Source organism: Dicentrarchus labrax, unplaced genomic scaffold (assembly GCF_905237075.1).
Source record: "Dicentrarchus labrax unplaced genomic scaffold, dlabrax2021, whole genome shotgun sequence".
Classification (NCBI taxonomy): domain Eukaryota; kingdom Metazoa; phylum Chordata; class Actinopteri; family Moronidae; genus Dicentrarchus; species Dicentrarchus labrax.
Genome location: NW_026136707.1, coordinates 19,838,369 through 19,855,585, shown reverse-complemented (window position 1 = coordinate 19,855,585; position 17,217 = coordinate 19,838,369). Strand labels below are relative to the sequence as shown.

General features: G+C 40.1%; 4 protein-coding genes across 5 annotated transcripts; 2 read left to right on the top strand and 2 right to left on the bottom strand.

Annotated features, from left to right (window-relative positions):
- Window positions 1–133: 133 nt before the first annotated feature.
- On the bottom strand, window positions 134–5,226 carry psma2a (proteasome 20S subunit alpha 2a). The gene is made up of 8 exons (XM_051407608.1): window positions 5,141–5,226; window positions 4,521–4,597; window positions 3,461–3,593; window positions 3,011–3,133; window positions 2,827–2,908; window positions 2,602–2,675; window positions 1,207–1,264; window positions 134–1,103 (listed from the first exon to the last, which is right to left on the bottom strand). Exons 1-8 carry the CDS (start codon window positions 5,179–5,181, stop codon window positions 987–989), a joined length of 705 nt encoding a protein of 234 aa, XP_051263568.1. The 5' UTR covers window positions 5,182–5,226; the 3' UTR covers window positions 134–986.
- Window positions 5,227–5,824: 598 nt separating this feature from the next.
- On the top strand, window positions 5,825–9,008 carry mrpl32 (mitochondrial ribosomal protein L32). The gene is made up of 3 exons (XM_051407184.1): window positions 5,825–6,003; window positions 6,265–6,461; window positions 8,055–9,008. Exons 1-3 carry the CDS (start codon window positions 5,907–5,909, stop codon window positions 8,301–8,303), a joined length of 543 nt encoding a protein of 180 aa, XP_051263144.1. The 5' UTR covers window positions 5,825–5,906; the 3' UTR covers window positions 8,304–9,008.
- A 2,629-nt stretch (window positions 9,009–11,637) lies between these two features.
- Window positions 11,638–13,619, top strand: zmp:0000000930 (telethonin). Its single transcript, XM_051406507.1, has 2 exons — window positions 11,638–11,887; window positions 12,770–13,619. Exons 1-2 carry the CDS (start codon window positions 11,754–11,756, stop codon window positions 13,128–13,130), a joined length of 495 nt encoding a protein of 164 aa, XP_051262467.1. The 5' UTR covers window positions 11,638–11,753; the 3' UTR covers window positions 13,131–13,619.
- Window positions 13,620–13,861: 242 nt separating this feature from the next.
- On the bottom strand, window positions 13,862–17,043 carry LOC127366899 (coiled-coil domain-containing protein 127). Of its 2 annotated transcripts, none has more exons than XM_051406316.1 (4): window positions 16,966–17,043; window positions 16,299–16,436; window positions 15,509–15,753; window positions 13,862–15,426 (listed from the first exon to the last, which is right to left on the bottom strand). In XM_051406316.1, exons 2-4 carry the CDS (start codon window positions 16,426–16,428, stop codon window positions 14,980–14,982), a joined length of 822 nt encoding a protein of 273 aa, XP_051262276.1. In that variant the 5' UTR covers window positions 16,429–16,436; window positions 16,966–17,043; the 3' UTR covers window positions 13,862–14,979. The 2 variants fall into 2 exon arrangements, with proteins under 2 accessions (XP_051262276.1, XP_051262275.1); XM_051406315.1 differs by having other exon boundaries at window positions 16,299–16,433.
- Between the last annotated feature and the right edge of the window lie 174 nt (window positions 17,044–17,217).

Genomic DNA, 17,217 nt, shown 5'->3' with positions numbered 1-17,217 from the left:
AACAAGCGCGCGCTCATTATGTACACAAAACATGTACAGGCAGCATACGCATGCTTCACACATTAAACAATAAAACTGCTTCACACTGCCATTTCCAAACAGTCGCACAGTAATTTAAAACACGGAGTCAACATCAACTCATCATCTTTTATTTGAAGAAGTGACAGATACCAGAAGAGAAAATACAAACTCTAGAATTGATTCTAGCCTGGAAAACAAAAGAGTACATTGTGTAAAACTGCTGTACAGGCAACTAGATCTTGACTGTAAAACCTCAAAACGTCCCACTGAATCCTCCCTTCCTGCTCCCTTTTGCTGATCCTCCTTCCTAGTGTGTGTGAGGGATACTAATTAAGTGCAGTTGAGGGAAAATGTCCATGTTCAGGATGAATAAAATCACCCCCAGAAACCAAAGCTCTTTCTGCTCTTTACTAACTGTTTTATTTTACCAGTTTTATTTTTATGACAATGGTTACAAGCAATCAAATTTTGAATAACTGCCTAAAACAACCTTGCTTTATTTATAACCTGACAGCATTGCCTTTGCAACAGCAATGACAAATACAGAAAATGAAGGATTCAATGGAAGATTTGAGATTTTACTCATCAGAGCCTACATTCCTTGTCATACGCACAGTAGGCAACTGTCACAATTCACAGCACCAGGGAATGTGTTTAACAACAAAGCCAATTATGTGGATGTGAGTTTGTCACCTCACTTTTAAGTAAATAGGTCCGGGCATAATCCCAAACCGGGTGTCTGATTCTGCAAGCTCGTGTTAATAATCTTGAATGTAATGAAGTTACGGCGGGCATCCTTTCATGTTCTCAGGGCAGAAACAGTTTGGCCATAATGCAATGTGGCTAAACTCTGTCTGAATAACTGTGGTTTACAAAACGTGTCATGAGACTGTTGGCTACTGTGCTGTTATGTCTTTGTCAGGAAATGTGGCCTGAAAGCCCCATCATCATTATGGAGGGCGTGTTCACGCAATGGCTGCCAGGTAGTCTTTCACCTCCGCTGGGGTGAGTCTTTTGAAGCCGGCCTCGTTGCAGATCCCCACCTCAATGTTTTCCTCTGTCATCTGACCCTCAAAGCTCTCCTGAAACACAAAAGATAGGGGAGTGTCAGTGACTGAGGAAAAAAAAGAGAACCGTAGGTAAAATAGTTTCCATACCGTGGTTATTTATTAACAAAGAACATACCTTCAATGTCAAGATGGCTGTGTGGATGGCATCTTCCAATTCCAGATCGTTGTTATACCTGGAGAACAAAACAAAGTGGTCATCTAGCAATCTGTGTAATGTGCATCAGGTAGAAAAACTGTACAGGGTGAACCGTAGGTTATAATTTGAACTTCTTAGACAATGTTCAAGGACCCAAACTGGGTCAGGGGCTTATTGTTGAACACTGGCCTTTTTAATACAAGACTCCATTTAGGTCACTTGCTAGAAGAGGAATCATTGGAATCAGGCTCTACACCCTGAGCCTCATATAAAACTTAATAACCTTTCCATAATTGTAGTGAACCAAATACCATCCTGGCTCATCTTCCATGTCTGCCAACTACAAATTTACTTGGGTAGAAAAGATTAACCACACTGAGCCTTATTTATAGATCAAATTAGGGCTTCAATTCTAACTGCACTGACATTGAAAGTGTCTTAAAGTGTAGAAATACTTGGTAATGGTTTTCTTAGTTGTTTTTCGTATTTATCAGAACTAACGTTAAATGATATTGTTCCTTGAATACATTCAGACTTTACTCAAAATGACAGCAGTATGCTAAAAAAAAGAAAAAACTAGAGCCTAACTGATACATTGGTTGGCTGATATTGGCCTCTTGCAGACATATCTGTATTGCAAAGTTTATCTAGCAGAGTGCATTGTGATTTACAATACTATGGTAGGCAGCACAGAGTAACAATGCAGCCTGTACGCCTGAGGTGAGATACAGGAGATGTTGAGTTTAAAGTCTGTCTGTGACATATTCTACAGATATAGCCAACACAACTGTAGTGAAATGTGTGTGTCGCTGGTATAATGTCAATATGACTGAATAGACATTTCACTGCCTATTTTAGCTGGGAATAAGCAGCTGAGATGCGTGTGGCATGCACAGCAGTGAGGCTGCTCCCATCGGTTAGCACGGGCACAGAAATAAAAAAGCAAGACGTTCCACCACCGACTGCAGACACAGGCAGTGTGGACAGAGCCTAAGTAAGAAAAAGCAACTCAGCAGTGTCTATTAGAATTGGTTGACAATGTATATGCACAATTATTGAACAAGTTAAAGAATATCTAACTGAAATATAAATTTAATAAGGTTATTTGTTTAACAAAAGCACCTTCTGAGAGTCATCAATGCAAAATAACTGCCACCATAATAGTAATTAGTGAATTTTTCCCCTAAAACTGGTATCTGCCTTATATTGATATCCCATATTGGTCCAGTTCTATAAAAGACATTAATGAATTTGAACGTATCATAAAAAAAAAATTATAAAAAGATACCACAACAAATACTCTACATATTTACATCTGTGTTTTGATCATTTGGATAGCCATAATAAACTCTCCCTTGCTGAGGGAGATCTTACCTTTTTTCAAGGAATGTTTTTCCATTAACGTAGTTCTTTCCCATAGCTGTGGCTTTCCATGCGAAATATGCACCCTGCCAGTCAGAAACAGAATAATAAAGATCCAGCAAGAAGTTCAACAAAAATCACTGCAGGCTGAGAGTGACTGGAGTAAGTGTTGAGCACATTCAAGACAGACAGGATGTGCAATTAAATCTAAATTTTAAAGTTAGTAATACGACATACAGAGGGGTCTGACTGGAACAGGTAGGGGTGGTCTTCATCCCATCCAGCTATCAGCAATGAAACGCCGAATGGACGCACTCCACTGGAGGAGGAAAAAGAAAAGACAGATTCAATCCAAAAATTGCATCTAAAATATAAGGATGATGTGTCTATAAGCAGTGTGTGTATCTTTGTGTATACCCACCCAGACTGTGTGTACTCCTGCATTACGGAGGCCACTCTCTGGACAAGCTGGCCTGTGGGGATTGGCTCCTGGTAAACCAGGAAGTACTGTTGTGCCAACTTCCGGGCTCGTCGCACTAATACCCTGCAGAAACAACACAACTTATTAATTATCCACAAATTACACATCACAAATGTCCCTTTTCAGAAGGTAATTCTAAAATCCCAGATGTCAGAGCACCAGACATCAGAAATAATATATAACTTTACATGCTTTTCAAATTTGTTAAATGGTTAAAAACATGCAAAGAGAAACCTCCAATATATCCATTTGAAATAGACTGAACAGGGCTGGTAATGAACAATCTAGCTGTTGGCCATCACTCAGAAATATTCCTTACTTGTCTAAAGCAAGGAAAGAAATGTAAGCTGTTGGCATTCTGGTTTTATTCCAAACAGAGAGAATCCCCACCTGTAGTCAGGTCCCATGCCGCTGTAGACCATGCCTATGTGTTTAGTGATAGGCTCCACTTTATGGACACTCTGCTCATCGTACAGAATGGACTTTTGTTTCTTCTCTGTTGCCAGGACAACTCCATTGGAAGCTGTAAAATCGAAGAATATGAAAATTAGTGTCTTCACAAATCCTAACCGATCATTTTTTTATAAACGAGCTTCAAGCTTTATGCAGAGCCTTTGTAAATGCTGGTGACTGCTTAGGTTGCTGCACTAGTGTCTGTTAGGTTGACTATGTACTGGAAACAGAAAGGCGAGGTATTACTTTTACATGCTTGATCAGATTTCCCACACCATTTTTTGTTTTTTAAAGTTTGAACGCCCCTAATTGTACCGCACTGCCACATTTAGTCTGAAGTCACACTGCACTCTGCAGTTTTCCACATTAAAGCCAGGAGAAATTCAAACTGTTTAACCAAATGCATGTATTTCTGTGGTAATTTACCCTTTACCAATGAGTGCAATTTAAGATGATACACCTTTCTAAACAGAACCGTATTGTGACCCTCGAAGGGATGGGACAATATGATATTATGTTGTATGATAACAAAAAACACTATTGTGGTGAATTTCAAATTTCATGATTCTTACATAGCTTGCTGACATAGGGTCCTATATTGATTTCCTGATTTATTTTGAACAAGGGGACAAGGGAGGGCCCGAATCTTTGCAGTCATTACAAAATCCTAAGCCTCAGCTTGCCTGTTGTATCCCCCACACAAAAGTTAAACCAGATGTGTTAAAATAGTATATATTCCAAAATAAACAACAGGGAGATGACGCGATGTAAATCAATAAATACATAAATAAATAAATAGTATGAAGTATATTTTCATGATTATGGTCCCATGCCTAGTCACCTAATAACAAAAAGACACTTAAAATTATTTTAGTTTATTATCAAAACTAAAATCCACTTCTTTTAAACAACAATACAATACCATGATCTTCAAAGAGGCCCACTTTTGCTGCAGACCCCACAGTTTAAAATGCTCCACACATTCAGGACTCCATACCTTTGATGCCCACTGAGGGTGCTCCGGCTGCTACAGCTGCCAGGGCATATTCAATCTGGACCAGTTTCCCCGAAGGGCTGCAGGAAGAAACAAATGATGCTGCATTATCAATCTGTGAGGCGGAGGAACATAAACTAACTGATAAACCACACGCAGACACAACAACTAGCTGCTGTGGTTTAAAAAAAACAAATGGATCTTATAACTATTAACAAAAGACGAAACTGAAAGCAAAAGCTAAAACAACTGACTCATCTGAGCTAACTTAGCTAAGCTAGTCTCGAGAAGATGAGCATGTAAAACTGGCCTGTTTCGACCTAAACAGAAAGAGGAGGAGAACTAAAACAATGTGGCGAGTTCTCATTATCGATATCTGAGGCAAAGTCTCACTTGAATGGTTTAATTTAAGAACACGTTACAGCCGACATGCTAACAGAGTTAGCCGATTCATTACCCGGCAATGACAGTGCAGCAACTACAACGGACCCCCAAACACACTGTTACCATCGACATGGACAACCGTGCAACAACTCTATCAAACTCCTATTCAATAACAACCTCAACAGGCTGCAAGTTTACATGCCATAATCTAATTTAGTGACACATTTAACAACGTTTACCTAAATGTGGTGAGGGAGAAACTGTAGCCTCGTTCCGCCATCTTCTTCTTCTTCTTCTTCTGCTCTGTGTTGACTGTAGATTTGTAAATCCACTAATGGGAGTATACTGCCACCTCTGGACGGCACCAGGCCCTACACAACTAACAATGTGAGATAAACAATAGAGTAACACTGGGAATAAAGCAGAAAAACATCTCCCTGCAGGGTTGTTGTTTTGTTTGTTTTTAGTTTTTTCCGTTTTCTGAAGTTAGAGTTCATTATTTATAAAGAGTTAAAGACCTGAAACACTGAGGAAGCACATCTTAAAAAAGGGCTATAACATTATACTTTATATTAACTAATGATTCGTCATTCTGAATGATCAATTACGGTATACTGATAGCTTTTTACGTCACCTATCAACTCTATCAGTTTGAAATGAAAGGATACAACACATACTTTTACTTCATGAAAACACATTTAACTTTAAATTAATATGTGTCAAAGTATAATAATATATTAAAAAAAAAAAAAAACATTTGTAAAACATATGAACTAAAACTAATAAGAGACAATAACTGGAGGCAAAAACTGCATTCAGGCTTTCAGGACAAAGTATGAGAGTTGACCGCTAGATGGTAGAAAGACCCCTTAAACACATTGTGTCTACCCAAAATTAAACAGAAGAAGCCCAGTTTTGTTGTCCCTGTTTGATGACGCACTGAAGCTCAGTGACCGTGACCCGTTTGACGTGTTGGGAAGAGAGGAATCGTGCTGACAACCAAAAATGATGAATTTGGGCGCTTTAGTGCACAGCCTCCGATGCTCTTTACTACACATTGAGAGCAGACTCCTGCAGGCGGCGGGACTGGACGCACACCTGGGTGAGTGACAGCTTAGGAAGCTAACTTAGCTAATGTTACTGCTAATCATGATACCTAGCTCTGTGCCTGACACACACACACACACACACACACACACACACACACACACACACACGGTGTCTCTCTCTTTCATCCAAAGTTTAGACCACCAATCACCATTGACTACCACCCGTCTTTGACTCTCATCTCCTCTCAGCTATCTCTGTACATGTGACTTGGGTTGCAGTGATAAGGAGCTAACAGTGTTTGTCCTGTGTGCAGCTCCAGCGCTGGCAGTGAGCGGCCCCAGCCTCCTGCCTCAGCTCGACAGGGAGGATGAGCTGGAGGAGCAGCAGAGCCCGGAGCAGCCCCCTGGCCTCCTAGACAGCATCTTGTGGATGGCTGCTCCCAAGAAGAGACGCACTATAGAGATCAACCGCACCAGGAGGAGAGCTGACAACAAACTCCTTAAAGTCAAGGTATGCTGATTAGGGCCACCCCTGGGTCCTCTTAAAGGGCCATTTCACCCCAAAGCCCAACTATAACAAATGTATGTCTTACCCAGAGTGCTATCTGTCTGTACTCATTCACTGGTAGTGATTAGCAGAGCTTTGGAGATATCAGCTCAGACTCACCCCGGTACATTTAAGCTCTATGGCATTTGGTTTGTGGCATGAAAATCTTTAAGAATTACTCTTACTACACTCTACAGAAATAGATTCATGGCTGCATCAACAGTTAACCAACACCAACAAATGAATACATTTGCTTTTCCTGAGACACCACAACTAATGAAACGTTATAACATGCATGAATATCCCAGGATCTCTGTGGAGCTTCCTCACAGTCTACAAAGAAAATAAGTGCAATCTAATGTTCAGGATCCTTTGGCGTGTAATGTGGCTGAGGCACACTCTTATGTTATTCACTTCATATTCACTACAATACAGTGTTTCCTCTAGGATTTGTTTAGCAGTGGGGGCAGGCCTGTCCGAAACAACCCCCCCGTCCCATCCCGTCCCGTCACGCCAGCAAGCGTTTTACGTATGAAACAGAAGTGACACTTCGCTGCGACACAAACAAATATATTTAGCATTTTAATGTTTCCAGATGTTTGATATCAGGACGTTGAGTTGAACGTTGTCCAATTAAAACGGACCCACCGCGGTGACGTTCTTGGTGGAGCTGTTAGTTTAATAGTCGACTTGGAAGAAAGCGAACGTTTTGACAATAAACTACATCAACACAACAGTATGTGGAGTTAACCTGGACAGCCCCAATAACCTCTGAATAGTTCTACTTGTTGTTAAAAGCCAATGGGGGTGCATTATGTCGGCAGGATCATTTAAAAGGCAACCGTGACTACATTGTGCGTCTGCCCCATTTCTGATACCGTGGCGGCAGAAATTTAACAGCGGCGGGCCGCCACTCCAAAATCAACATAGAGGAATATTCCTCAGTAATAATTATGTTCAAACTCAGATTTACTCAGTACTTGATACTCAGATCAGTTCAGACAAATTGTATCAGTGCACCTCTGATCAATCAATCACAATAACCCACACACTTTGTGGTGAACAGTTTCATTGAGAACTACTTTGTACTGAAGTTGGTCATAGAATTGCTCTTTCTTTCTTTCTTTCTTTCTTTCTTTCTTTATTCTTGGATCCCCATAAGGTGCCACTTATAGCAGCTACTTTTCCTGGGTTCCACACACAACAAAACATATGTACATGATAAGATATCTCAGCAGACAAGGAAATAACTGTTAATAACAAGGGTATCTTTTTCAGTGTACATGCCTCGTCATTTTAAAAGCAATATCTGACTGTGTATATAACATCAGGACATCTTGTACCAGAACCAAGATGAATAAATGTTAACATCTCCAGCAGAGATGGGCCGATACTACTGGTTGATACTACTGTTGACTGGTTGGTTAGCATATATCAGCATGAGTGTATATATTGGCCAATGAGAAAATGCCAAAAAATATATAAGAAGTGATTCAGTAACATTACATTGTTTGACCCACAGTCTCTGTCTCTCTGTTCTCTGTCTCCCTCTCTCAGACCAACATTGAGCCGTGTCTAGAGTGTGGCCACTTGAAGCAGAAACACATCATGTGTGGCTTCTGTTATGCTAAGGTGTCCAAGGAGACTGCTCTGATTCGTCAACGAATCAATGCGATGGAAGGTGGCCCGCTGAGGGCCCCGGCAATGGAGACTGTGGTCCTGTATGAAGGCGAGACACCAAGCCAGCAGGACAAAGACAAGAGGATCGTGGAGAGGCCCAGGAAGAGGCCTGCCTGGTTCAGCTAATGATGCAGAGATATTGAGGCTGTGTGTGTTACATACCTTCAGTCTGACTCAGGTCTGGTCAGATACACACTGATGCTTTATGTGATATAGTAAACAGCTTATTTTGTCCAGTCTGTCAGTAAATGAAAGAGGTTGATGTATCAGTCTCCACAAATTCCATAAAGGGGTCGTTTGATCAGCACTGATACAGGAGCCTTGATAAATACTGGCACATCAGACGTTTTCACTTGTACTACAGTGGTTCTCAACCATTTTGTTGTCAAGGGCCCCCAGATTGATACACACAGCTGTATTTGATAAGATGTAGTCTGAGGGGTCCCAATCTGATAAGATTTAGTTATTCCATAACTGTTTATACTGTAGATTTTTCAATTGAAAAATGTGAAAGTTATGAACAGAATAATTATTCTTATACATTCTTTCACTGAGCTAACTTTTAGTCAGTGAAATAATATTGACATTAAAATATTCCTATTTTTTCTCGAGGACCCCAGGTTGAGAACCACTGCTGTACTGTATCATTAATGTGGGTAGAGAAAGTGTAAAGATATAGGCCTTTGGAGTTTTAGTACAAGACATCATGGTTGATTGTTTTTGTCATTGTTTCAACAAATTTTCAGACTCAAACCAAGTTTGTCAGATTGTCATCTGAGAGAAATTTACTGTACAATATTTGAATGTTTGGCAATAAATTTGAAAAAAACCCTTTTGTTCACCCTTGATTGCATTAGTTACATTTTTCTTTAGTTTTTTTGGTTAATGACTGCTTCTACTTCATAATCCGATAACCAGCAGCAACATAGTTTTTATGAACCGAGCTATCAGAATAATACATATATTATTAATATTAACTTTTATCAGCCTCTGATTTTACCTGATTTCATTCGTCTAGTTCCAAACTAACTCCACCCCTCACCGCCCCATCTCCATAGACAGCCAACCAGTAGAAATTGTTGACAGCTTCAGGTACCTTGGCATCACTATAGACAATAAACTGAGTTTTGATCACCACATCACAGACATCCACAGACGCTGTCAACAAAGACTTTTTGTCATACGTAAACTCAGGACTCTGTCAGTCAAACTACACCTACTGCTTCTCCTGTACCGTAGTATCATTGAACCCATCCTCCTTTACTGTGCTACCTGCTACTTCACCATGCTCTCTCTCACTAACAGGAATAAGCTTCTTAAAATCATTAACACTTCCTTGAAAATAATAGGTCTTCCCACTCCCAACCTACCAGCCCTCATTAATACTGCCACTGCTCGTAGAGCAACTACCATAGTACACAATCCCAGCCACCCTCTCAACACATACTTCACCCTTCTCCCATCTGGCCCTAGATACAGACAGCTGCTCTACAAAAAGGCACGCTTTGGAAAAAGTTTTGTGCCCTGTGCTATAAGAGTGTTAAACTCACAGACAAGTTAACAATGTCACTCCTGTGTTATATGTGTAGATATGTAGCGATGGGCAAATGAAGCTTTTGTGAAGCACTGAACCACTTGAGCCAATTGTTTCGAAAAAGCTTCAGTTACAGTGACTGGCAAAGTGCAAGGCTGCAGTCAAATTAGGCAGGCTGGTTGGTGGACAGGAGGCTTTTAATTACATACAGGCAGTGCCAGTGAATCGCCTGATTGGACCGCGAACCAGTCAGGTGATTCATTCAGGCAATTAAGCAGCTGCTGCTTTGGACGGCCTATGTCACGTGATTTTTTTCGCACCAAAGCAAGCTTTGAAGCAGTGGTTCTATGGAATTGTAGTTCAGGGTTTGAAGCACGTATCGAAGCTTCAGTGTCGCACTGCCATCACTATAGATATGTGTATATTGTCTGTATATGTGTACTATGTGTAGTTTGTGTGTAGAACTTGAAGGTGCTCTTTGAACAGACTGTGAAAACAAATTTCCTCCACTGAGGACAATAAAGAATGAATCTGAATCTGATTCTGAAACTTTGGATGGAAAATAGACACAATCTGTTATTATTTACACAAATTTAGTTTTCAGACATTACTACATGTATATAAATACTATCATCTCAATAATATCCCTGCTCATATTTAATAACATTCATATTAACTGCCTCCTCGTGAGGATTATAAACAGGATGATTTGCCCGTTTTTGTTTATGAATGTTGCCACAGCAAAGCCTATTGGTCAAGATTCAGCATCAAACCAATGTACCGGCTCTTGTGTCACTGGAACGGACTGTTTTTGCTGGGATGAGTCCAGCATACCTTCCACTCCCTCAGTCACACCATCATCCACCCTCTGATTCAGTTTCACCCTCACAGTTTGATGAAACCGGGTGTTGCCAATGTCCCCTGCAACAGCGTGTCGAGGTTTAAAGTGATATTCTGTCAGAAGCTGCAAATATTCTCAAGCACTAAAGTAACAAACAATTAACTTGTGGTGATACCAGTTTTCTCTGCGAAAAGTAATAAAATGTCACAGAAATGTAGTGAGGAAGAAGGTTTTCTCAAATCAAATGACCCTTAAGTCCAGATATCTTTCTTTTACATGATACCGCAGCTCTAATCCTGTTGTGTTTATCTGTCCTAGGAAGCATTAAGTGTTAATCCAGCAAGGTCTTATATTTACCTTCCAGCCTTTTCTCACATCCACAGCCATCATAACTGAAATAAAATGATACAGGGAGCACATCTGTTCTCACACATTATAGCAGTAATGATGATGACAGAAGACATTCAGTCACAAACATTATGTTTGCTGTCTTTAATGTGATTTTGGCAGAGAAAGTGACCCAGCGTTGGATTAATGAGTTGGATTATGAGTGTCAGTGAGTGATCTGATTGCCTTCAGCTGTTTCCCTCCTGCGACATTTGAGACATCTGAGGAGTGAGAGGATATTTTCTTTGACCTGATGGGACGAACCCTGGATCCACGTCATTCAGACAGATTCAGAGTCATTACATATTTCTGTCAACATGCAATTACACTATACACACATAGGTCTCCACAAACCTATACTCACATCCACATGATCAAACCCAAACCGTTATACAAGAATCCTAAAGTGCACTACTTTTTATCTACAGGTACATGAGAAGTACATGATTTCATTCATTGAACAAATAAGTTAAATAAATGAAATGAGTGGGGGTTCGTGTCCAGCTTTCATCTGGATTCATCTGGTTGACTCGTGTCATGGAAAGAGCCAAAGCTCATTTTCAAATGAAAACCAACCTTCAGGATGCCTGAAGTGAGGACATTCACTACAAAGTGATGCAGAGGAGTAAAAATAGAAACATGACTGGATATTTAAGACATCGCCCAACACACACACATCTCAGACTACTTGGTACACACACATTGATGATGACAACATGAACTGATCGCTCGTTGTATGTGTTTCCTGCAAGTTTTTCTGCTATCTTTTTGTATAGAAAATTGCTGACATTCACACTCCTGACACAATCGCACCATGCACTGTGTAAGCAGAGGAGGCTGCTACCTGGTGAACTCCTGCTGTGAGCTTCAGGAGGACAACCAGTGGAAGAAGGAGAGCTACCAAGCGTGTTGGCTGAGCCTGGTGCTTGAAACAAGACTACAGTACAAGTAGGTGGTTCTCAGCTGAACTGTGAACTTTGTTAAGTCTTCGTAAATGTATCTGGTGTAGCGCTCAGTGTGGTATTGTTGTATCTTTTCAAGCCACCTTCTACTTCTACTAAACATCAATACTGTACATTTTATTCTACTTCATTTATCCGACAAGATAGTGTCAGTTGAGTTAGTGGTTACTTTACAAGTTTATAAAATCTGATGGTTTATTATAGATTAAACTACCCAACAGTATTTACAAAGTACAGCTGAGACGATTAGTCAAATAATCAGTTAGTCAATTAAGAGAAAATTATTTGGAAACTATTTTGATAATAGTTGGAGTCATTTTTCATGTAAAAACATTTCCCGGTTCAGATTTGCTGCTTTTCGTTTGAATAATTTGAATAATTTATCATTAATCATTTTGAGATTTGGACTGGTGGAGGTTGTTTTGGGCTAAACTAATGTTATGATGGTGACACTTTCGGTTGTGGGTAATTGTGATGGCATCAGTCCTATTAAAAATAGTTGTGAGCTCCACCTTAACCAACTACAACCGTAAAATCCTGCTTTTACATTAATGCATGAATCATAATAATCTAATGATAAACTATATAATAATTGTTCTGCATTGAGTACTTTTACTTAATGTCCCTGATTATACTTTGCATACTTGTAAGTAACAAAAGATGAGTGGTTATAGATAATGGAAGGATGGATGGACTTTTACCTGTAAACAAGTACTTTTACAGTGTGGTATTAGTACTTTTATAAAATACAGGTCTATAAGCTATTTAAAAAGGATTTGAAAGAGATCTGATGGTCACAGCAGCTACTTCAGTGTATCACAGAGAGTGGATTAAAAATCATTTATCTGGTGTGTGTAATGTGTTCCAGGCTGACACTGTCAGAGACAGACAGCATTCACAGAGAGAGTTACAAGCAGCAACAGGTGGTCCACTTCATGGTCCAGAGGAGTCCCAGCCAGACCCTGAGGCTGGGCAGCGACAGCAGAGCCATGACAGAGCACCATCTACCCCTCTTCAACGCCAGGAGGGACCTACATCGTGCCACAACCACCTTTGGGTGCACAGAACAACAGCCAGTCATACTAAGCAAGGGGAATAATGGAGTAGATAAACAGGAAGTGACTGCCATAAGTCAGGACCTCAGCAAGCCAGTCAGAGTGAATTTCAGAGCCTCGAGCCTGATGTCCTCACCGGGGGCGATCTCTCATCGGGTGCAGAGGAGGGAGTGAAGCAAAGGGGTGGAGGGTATTTAACAATGAGCTCAGAAAATATAACATGTTAATGTAATTTACACGATATATAAATGTACTTCTAAATTGTATAAGCTATCTAAACTGTGACATTGGAGAAAATAATAGCACCTTATGGTATGCCTCATGAGTATTGTTTTTATGTGTGACAAACCAGATATCTCAGCAACTTCATGTGTTTAGTATCATCCAAACAAAAGAAAAATAACTTGTATTCTTCCTCTAATAAATAAAATAAAATGATTATCTTAAAAATGTGTAACAAGGTTGATTTGATGAATTTGTAAATGATATGTTGCACTTATTGCAAATATAATGTATATACTGTACTGTGCTATAGATATGGACACATTCTGACACAGATGCTTTACTGGTTGTGTTCATTATTGCAGGAAGAACTGACACATTTGTCATTGTCAGTGATCTTTATGCCTAATAAAGCTTCATAAAATAGTGTCTGGAACCTCACTTTGCCTCCTGTTTTAAATTGAAGTTAATAAAATTTTCCTGTTACAGATAAAAACCCACTTCACATACTTGTGCTATGTTAAGGTTGCATTGTGAGCTTCCCCATAATGATTATTAAATAATCATTCTTCAGTATACAAATCCAGTGGGCAGCACCCACCCCCTAGTGGTAAAACAACAACCTTCAGTGAACTAATATTGTACTTTGGTAGATCCTAAGGAGAAAACAAGAACAGCCAAGATGTGTTCTTACACCAAAAATTTATTAGGAGGATTTCACAGAGTGGTTAGAGTGAGTACATTTGAATTGATGGCATTATATCCACCACTTATTCACCAAGTTAGTGATAAAAACAAAAACAAAAAACAGTGTAGAGAGGCTTGGTAAACTGCTACAGCTTTAGGTAATCCTTTCATTACAGGGTTAGTGTTGTGGTATGGTATTATGGTACTGAGCACTACTTTGGGCTCTGTTCCCTTATTAAGATTCACATGCACCTTCAGTGTCCTCTCTCCCTGATAGTTAAAAAGCTCCCACAAACCTGCAATGAAGACCAGAAATGTAAAGCCAGTGATTAGAAGCAGACACACTATTCAATGTATCGCTCTTTACACATCAGAGTGTAAGAGCGATGTCATTTATGGAAGGAAACTCCAAGTTATGGACCAAAGTGTTGGTAAAAACAAAGTACCACAGATATCATGATTAATGCACGGTTTCAACACAGACTTTTCCATCAAAATATTGTTGGAAAAACTATTCTTGATAATGTCTGTATGGTTCCTGGCAGTTTCATTCAACACAGCAGTTTTTAATTTCATTATTAGTCTTCTGAAGATGCAAGTTTATCACAACACATAGTGAACAGTTATTGGGAGCCTTAAATTCATATCTGAGATGGAGGAACAAAAATGTCCAGACATACAATATATGCTTCCAGCATTAATTCATGACACTTGAATGAATGGGAGTTAAATTAATAAAATGTTCAGAGGGGCTAAACGGATACAAAAAATTAATCTCTATGTATTGAACATCAGTTGTGTATCCAATATGGTATCGGTATGATATGGATCGTAGTGCATTTTAATCATTATATGTTTTTTTAATTTAAACTAATGAGTCTTCATTGGGGCTTCTGAAGTTATGGTAATATTGTATTTCAGCATGCTCAAAAATAAAATAAAAAATAAACCTTTTAAAAACTCTGAGATTAAGGGAGGAACTTTCAGATGTTAAACATTATCTTGTTGAGGTTACCTCTTGTGTGACAAGTGAAGAGAATTACACAGAGTGTAAAATACATGCATTTTCCATTCCTGATCCATATACTTTCAACAAGTCTGTTTGGTGTTTTTGTCACTTTGTGTGAGACTGGATTCTCTCTCCTAATATGGCTTCTTCAGCTCTCTTGTGTTTCTGGACAGTGACCTGCAGCTGCCAGTACTTGAGGTACACCCACATGAGGCTTCCATTCTTCCTCTTGTCCATGTTTAGCAGGTCCGCACAGTAATTATCTCTCTTGAAAATATCCTTCAGATCGGACTCTAGATCCAGTCCTTCCCCGATGGGTTCCCTGACGACCTTAAGCAGCATGTTCTTCTCCATCTCCAGCCGTTGCTCTCGAGGTTGGAGTAGGGAGCAGTACGCATTCTGGCGCTCCACAAGCTGACCCTCTAGCTCCTTCAGAGTGGCGGAGGCTCGATGGTACCAGTTGTCCTCTCGTTGCAGGGCTCGGTGCAGCACAGCCCCTGCAGCGCCGGACTTCACCAGCCTTTGCGTCTCTTCCTCCAATGCATCACGCTCCTTGTAAGGGAGAAGACAGTTTGGGGAAACATGCACAATAGCATACATAGATAGTCAAAGTGGGAGCAAGACAAGAGTTTACCTTCTGTAACTGTTTCCGTTCTTCCATCAGCTGCTGGCTCTGTGAAACCAGGGCCTGCTTGTAGCCTTTGACCCTCTGTCTCTCCTTCTCCAGCTCCAGCTCTAGTGTAGCCGCTGCCCTGCGCCTCTCTGTCAGTGTCTCCCGGTACCTTGCCTCCATCTCGCTTTTGATTGTGGACACATCCTTGTCATACTGGGCTTTGACATTCTGGATCTCCCTCTGAGACTCCTTGGTCCAGATCCAACCTGAAGGCACAGTGAGGGATATGACACAGGACAGGGAAGATATTAATTTCTTACTGTCATGGTCTTAAAGCACAACTAAATTTCCTGAAGCCCAGAACAGTTGCAGCAATGTACCTTCTTGTCTCCCAGGTTTGAAAAAGATAGAAAAGTTACGATGATAATGGGAGCTGCTTCAAACCAAAATGAGAATGCATTTGAAAGAAAAGCAGAAGACCCTAGACCCTAATAAAAACTCTAGTCTAGTTAAGATCTGATACATAACTCTCTTTTGTAGACTTGTAGACTGTCATTCTGAAGAAAAGAAACCTAGACCAGTGATATATATATATACACACTGTACCTTTATACAAGAGTCTACACTTCCCATAGAGTTAGCTACGAATATGACAAATTAATAAAAACATTTACAGAGGTAAAGAGTGGATCTCACAAAAAACTAAGCTTGCTTTGCATTTAAGATTTCACTAACTACATATTCAACAACCTAAATGTTCTCTCCTCCGTCTGTTACATCATCTTTAGACAAATCTCCTTGTCTAACTTACGAAATGCAGCCAGTCCCAGCATGGGTACCAGCAGGGCGTAGTTCCATTGGTTCCCATCACCGGCCCCCGCCCCCCTTCCCCTGGGGTCTGGTTGGATGTTCCACCTGGGGGGGTCATTCAGGTTGTTCATGGAGGCTGCTGACACATACACACACGGCAAACCAAAACACCACACTCACAAATGAGTCATCGAAATGTACGATAGGATACATGTTCAAACGTAGCAGCACAGAGTGAAGGGTGCTCCTGAAGCTGCAGTGTCTTTAAACTAGCACTTCCACCACTGATACTGCAGCAGTTTTAACCATCTACAAAATGGCTCAGTAGTAAACACATCATTATAAAGTTAATTCCACATGTCTATATTTCGTACCTTACTACAAGGACGTTGCTTTAAGCCTAAAATACTGTGTTGCAAATAAGAGCTAGATGTGACAGTACTGTGACGGGCAGCAACAGCAGTACCAGTCGGACATGATTTATAAGTTTGACAGTCCAGCTAACCACAAACAAGGCTAGCTATGAGCTAACGTGCTAGCTATCATTTTAGCTTGCTGGCTCATGCTCGCTAGAGTATTTCATACAAACATAACACAGGGCATAGTAGCTTTGTAAGTCCAACAATAAGTCCGTGTATGTCTATTAAATAAATGGTGCTGTGGCTCACCTTGAAAGAAAAGTCTAGGTCACTTATACATTTGTTCCTGCCACCCAGCTTACACAATTTGTATGCTGTAGCGGTCAATCTACACCGAGGGTAATTCATGAAAACCCACTCATATGAAAGTCGCAACAGGTGTTAAAAGTTAAAGCCTGTGTTTATTTATTTAGATTTACTTCTCCAAGCAAAACATTATTTGTTATTTAAAACTTGTCAATATGTGTTTTTACAGGAAAATATTAGGTGTAACATACACGA

Bases quoted from the DNA above. Each gene is read 5' to 3' on its own strand.
- psma2a (XM_051407608.1), bottom strand. From the start codon at position 5,181: ATGGCGGAACGAGGCTACAGTTTCTCCCTCACCACATTTAG. The intron at 1,265-2,601 runs GTAAGATCTCCC...TTTGTTCTCCAG, and splicing joins AAAACATTCCTTGAAAAAAG to GTATAACAACGATCTGGAAT. The intron at 1,104-1,206 runs GTATGTTCTTTG...TTTGTGTTTCAG, and splicing joins CAGCCATCTTGACATTGAAG to GAGAGCTTTGAGGGTCAGAT.
- mrpl32 (XM_051407184.1), top strand. From the start codon at position 5,907: ATGATGAATTTGGGCGCTTTAGTGCACAGCCTCCGATGCTCTTTACTA. The intron at 6,004-6,264 runs GTGAGTGACAGC...TCCTGTGTGCAG, and splicing joins GGGACTGGACGCACACCTGG to CTCCAGCGCTGGCAGTGAGC. The intron at 6,462-8,054 runs GTATGCTGATTA...TCCCTCTCTCAG, and splicing joins ACAAACTCCTTAAAGTCAAG to ACCAACATTGAGCCGTGTCT.
- zmp:0000000930 (XM_051406507.1), top strand. From the start codon at position 11,754: ATGCACTGTGTAAGCAGAGGAGGCTGCTACCTGGTGAACTCCTGCTGT. The intron at 11,888-12,769 runs GTAGGTGGTTCT...AATGTGTTCCAG, and splicing joins GAAACAAGACTACAGTACAA to GCTGACACTGTCAGAGACAG.
- LOC127366899 (XM_051406316.1), bottom strand. From the start codon at position 16,428: ATGAACAACCTGAATGACCCCCCCAGGTGGAACATCCAACCAGACCCC. The intron at 15,754-16,298 runs GTAAGTTAGACA...CTGTGCCTTCAG, and splicing joins GCTGGGACTGGCTGCATTTC to GTTGGATCTGGACCAAGGAG. The intron at 15,427-15,508 runs GTAAACTCTTGT...CTCCCTTACAAG, and splicing joins AACGGAAACAGTTACAGAAG to GAGCGTGATGCATTGGAGGA.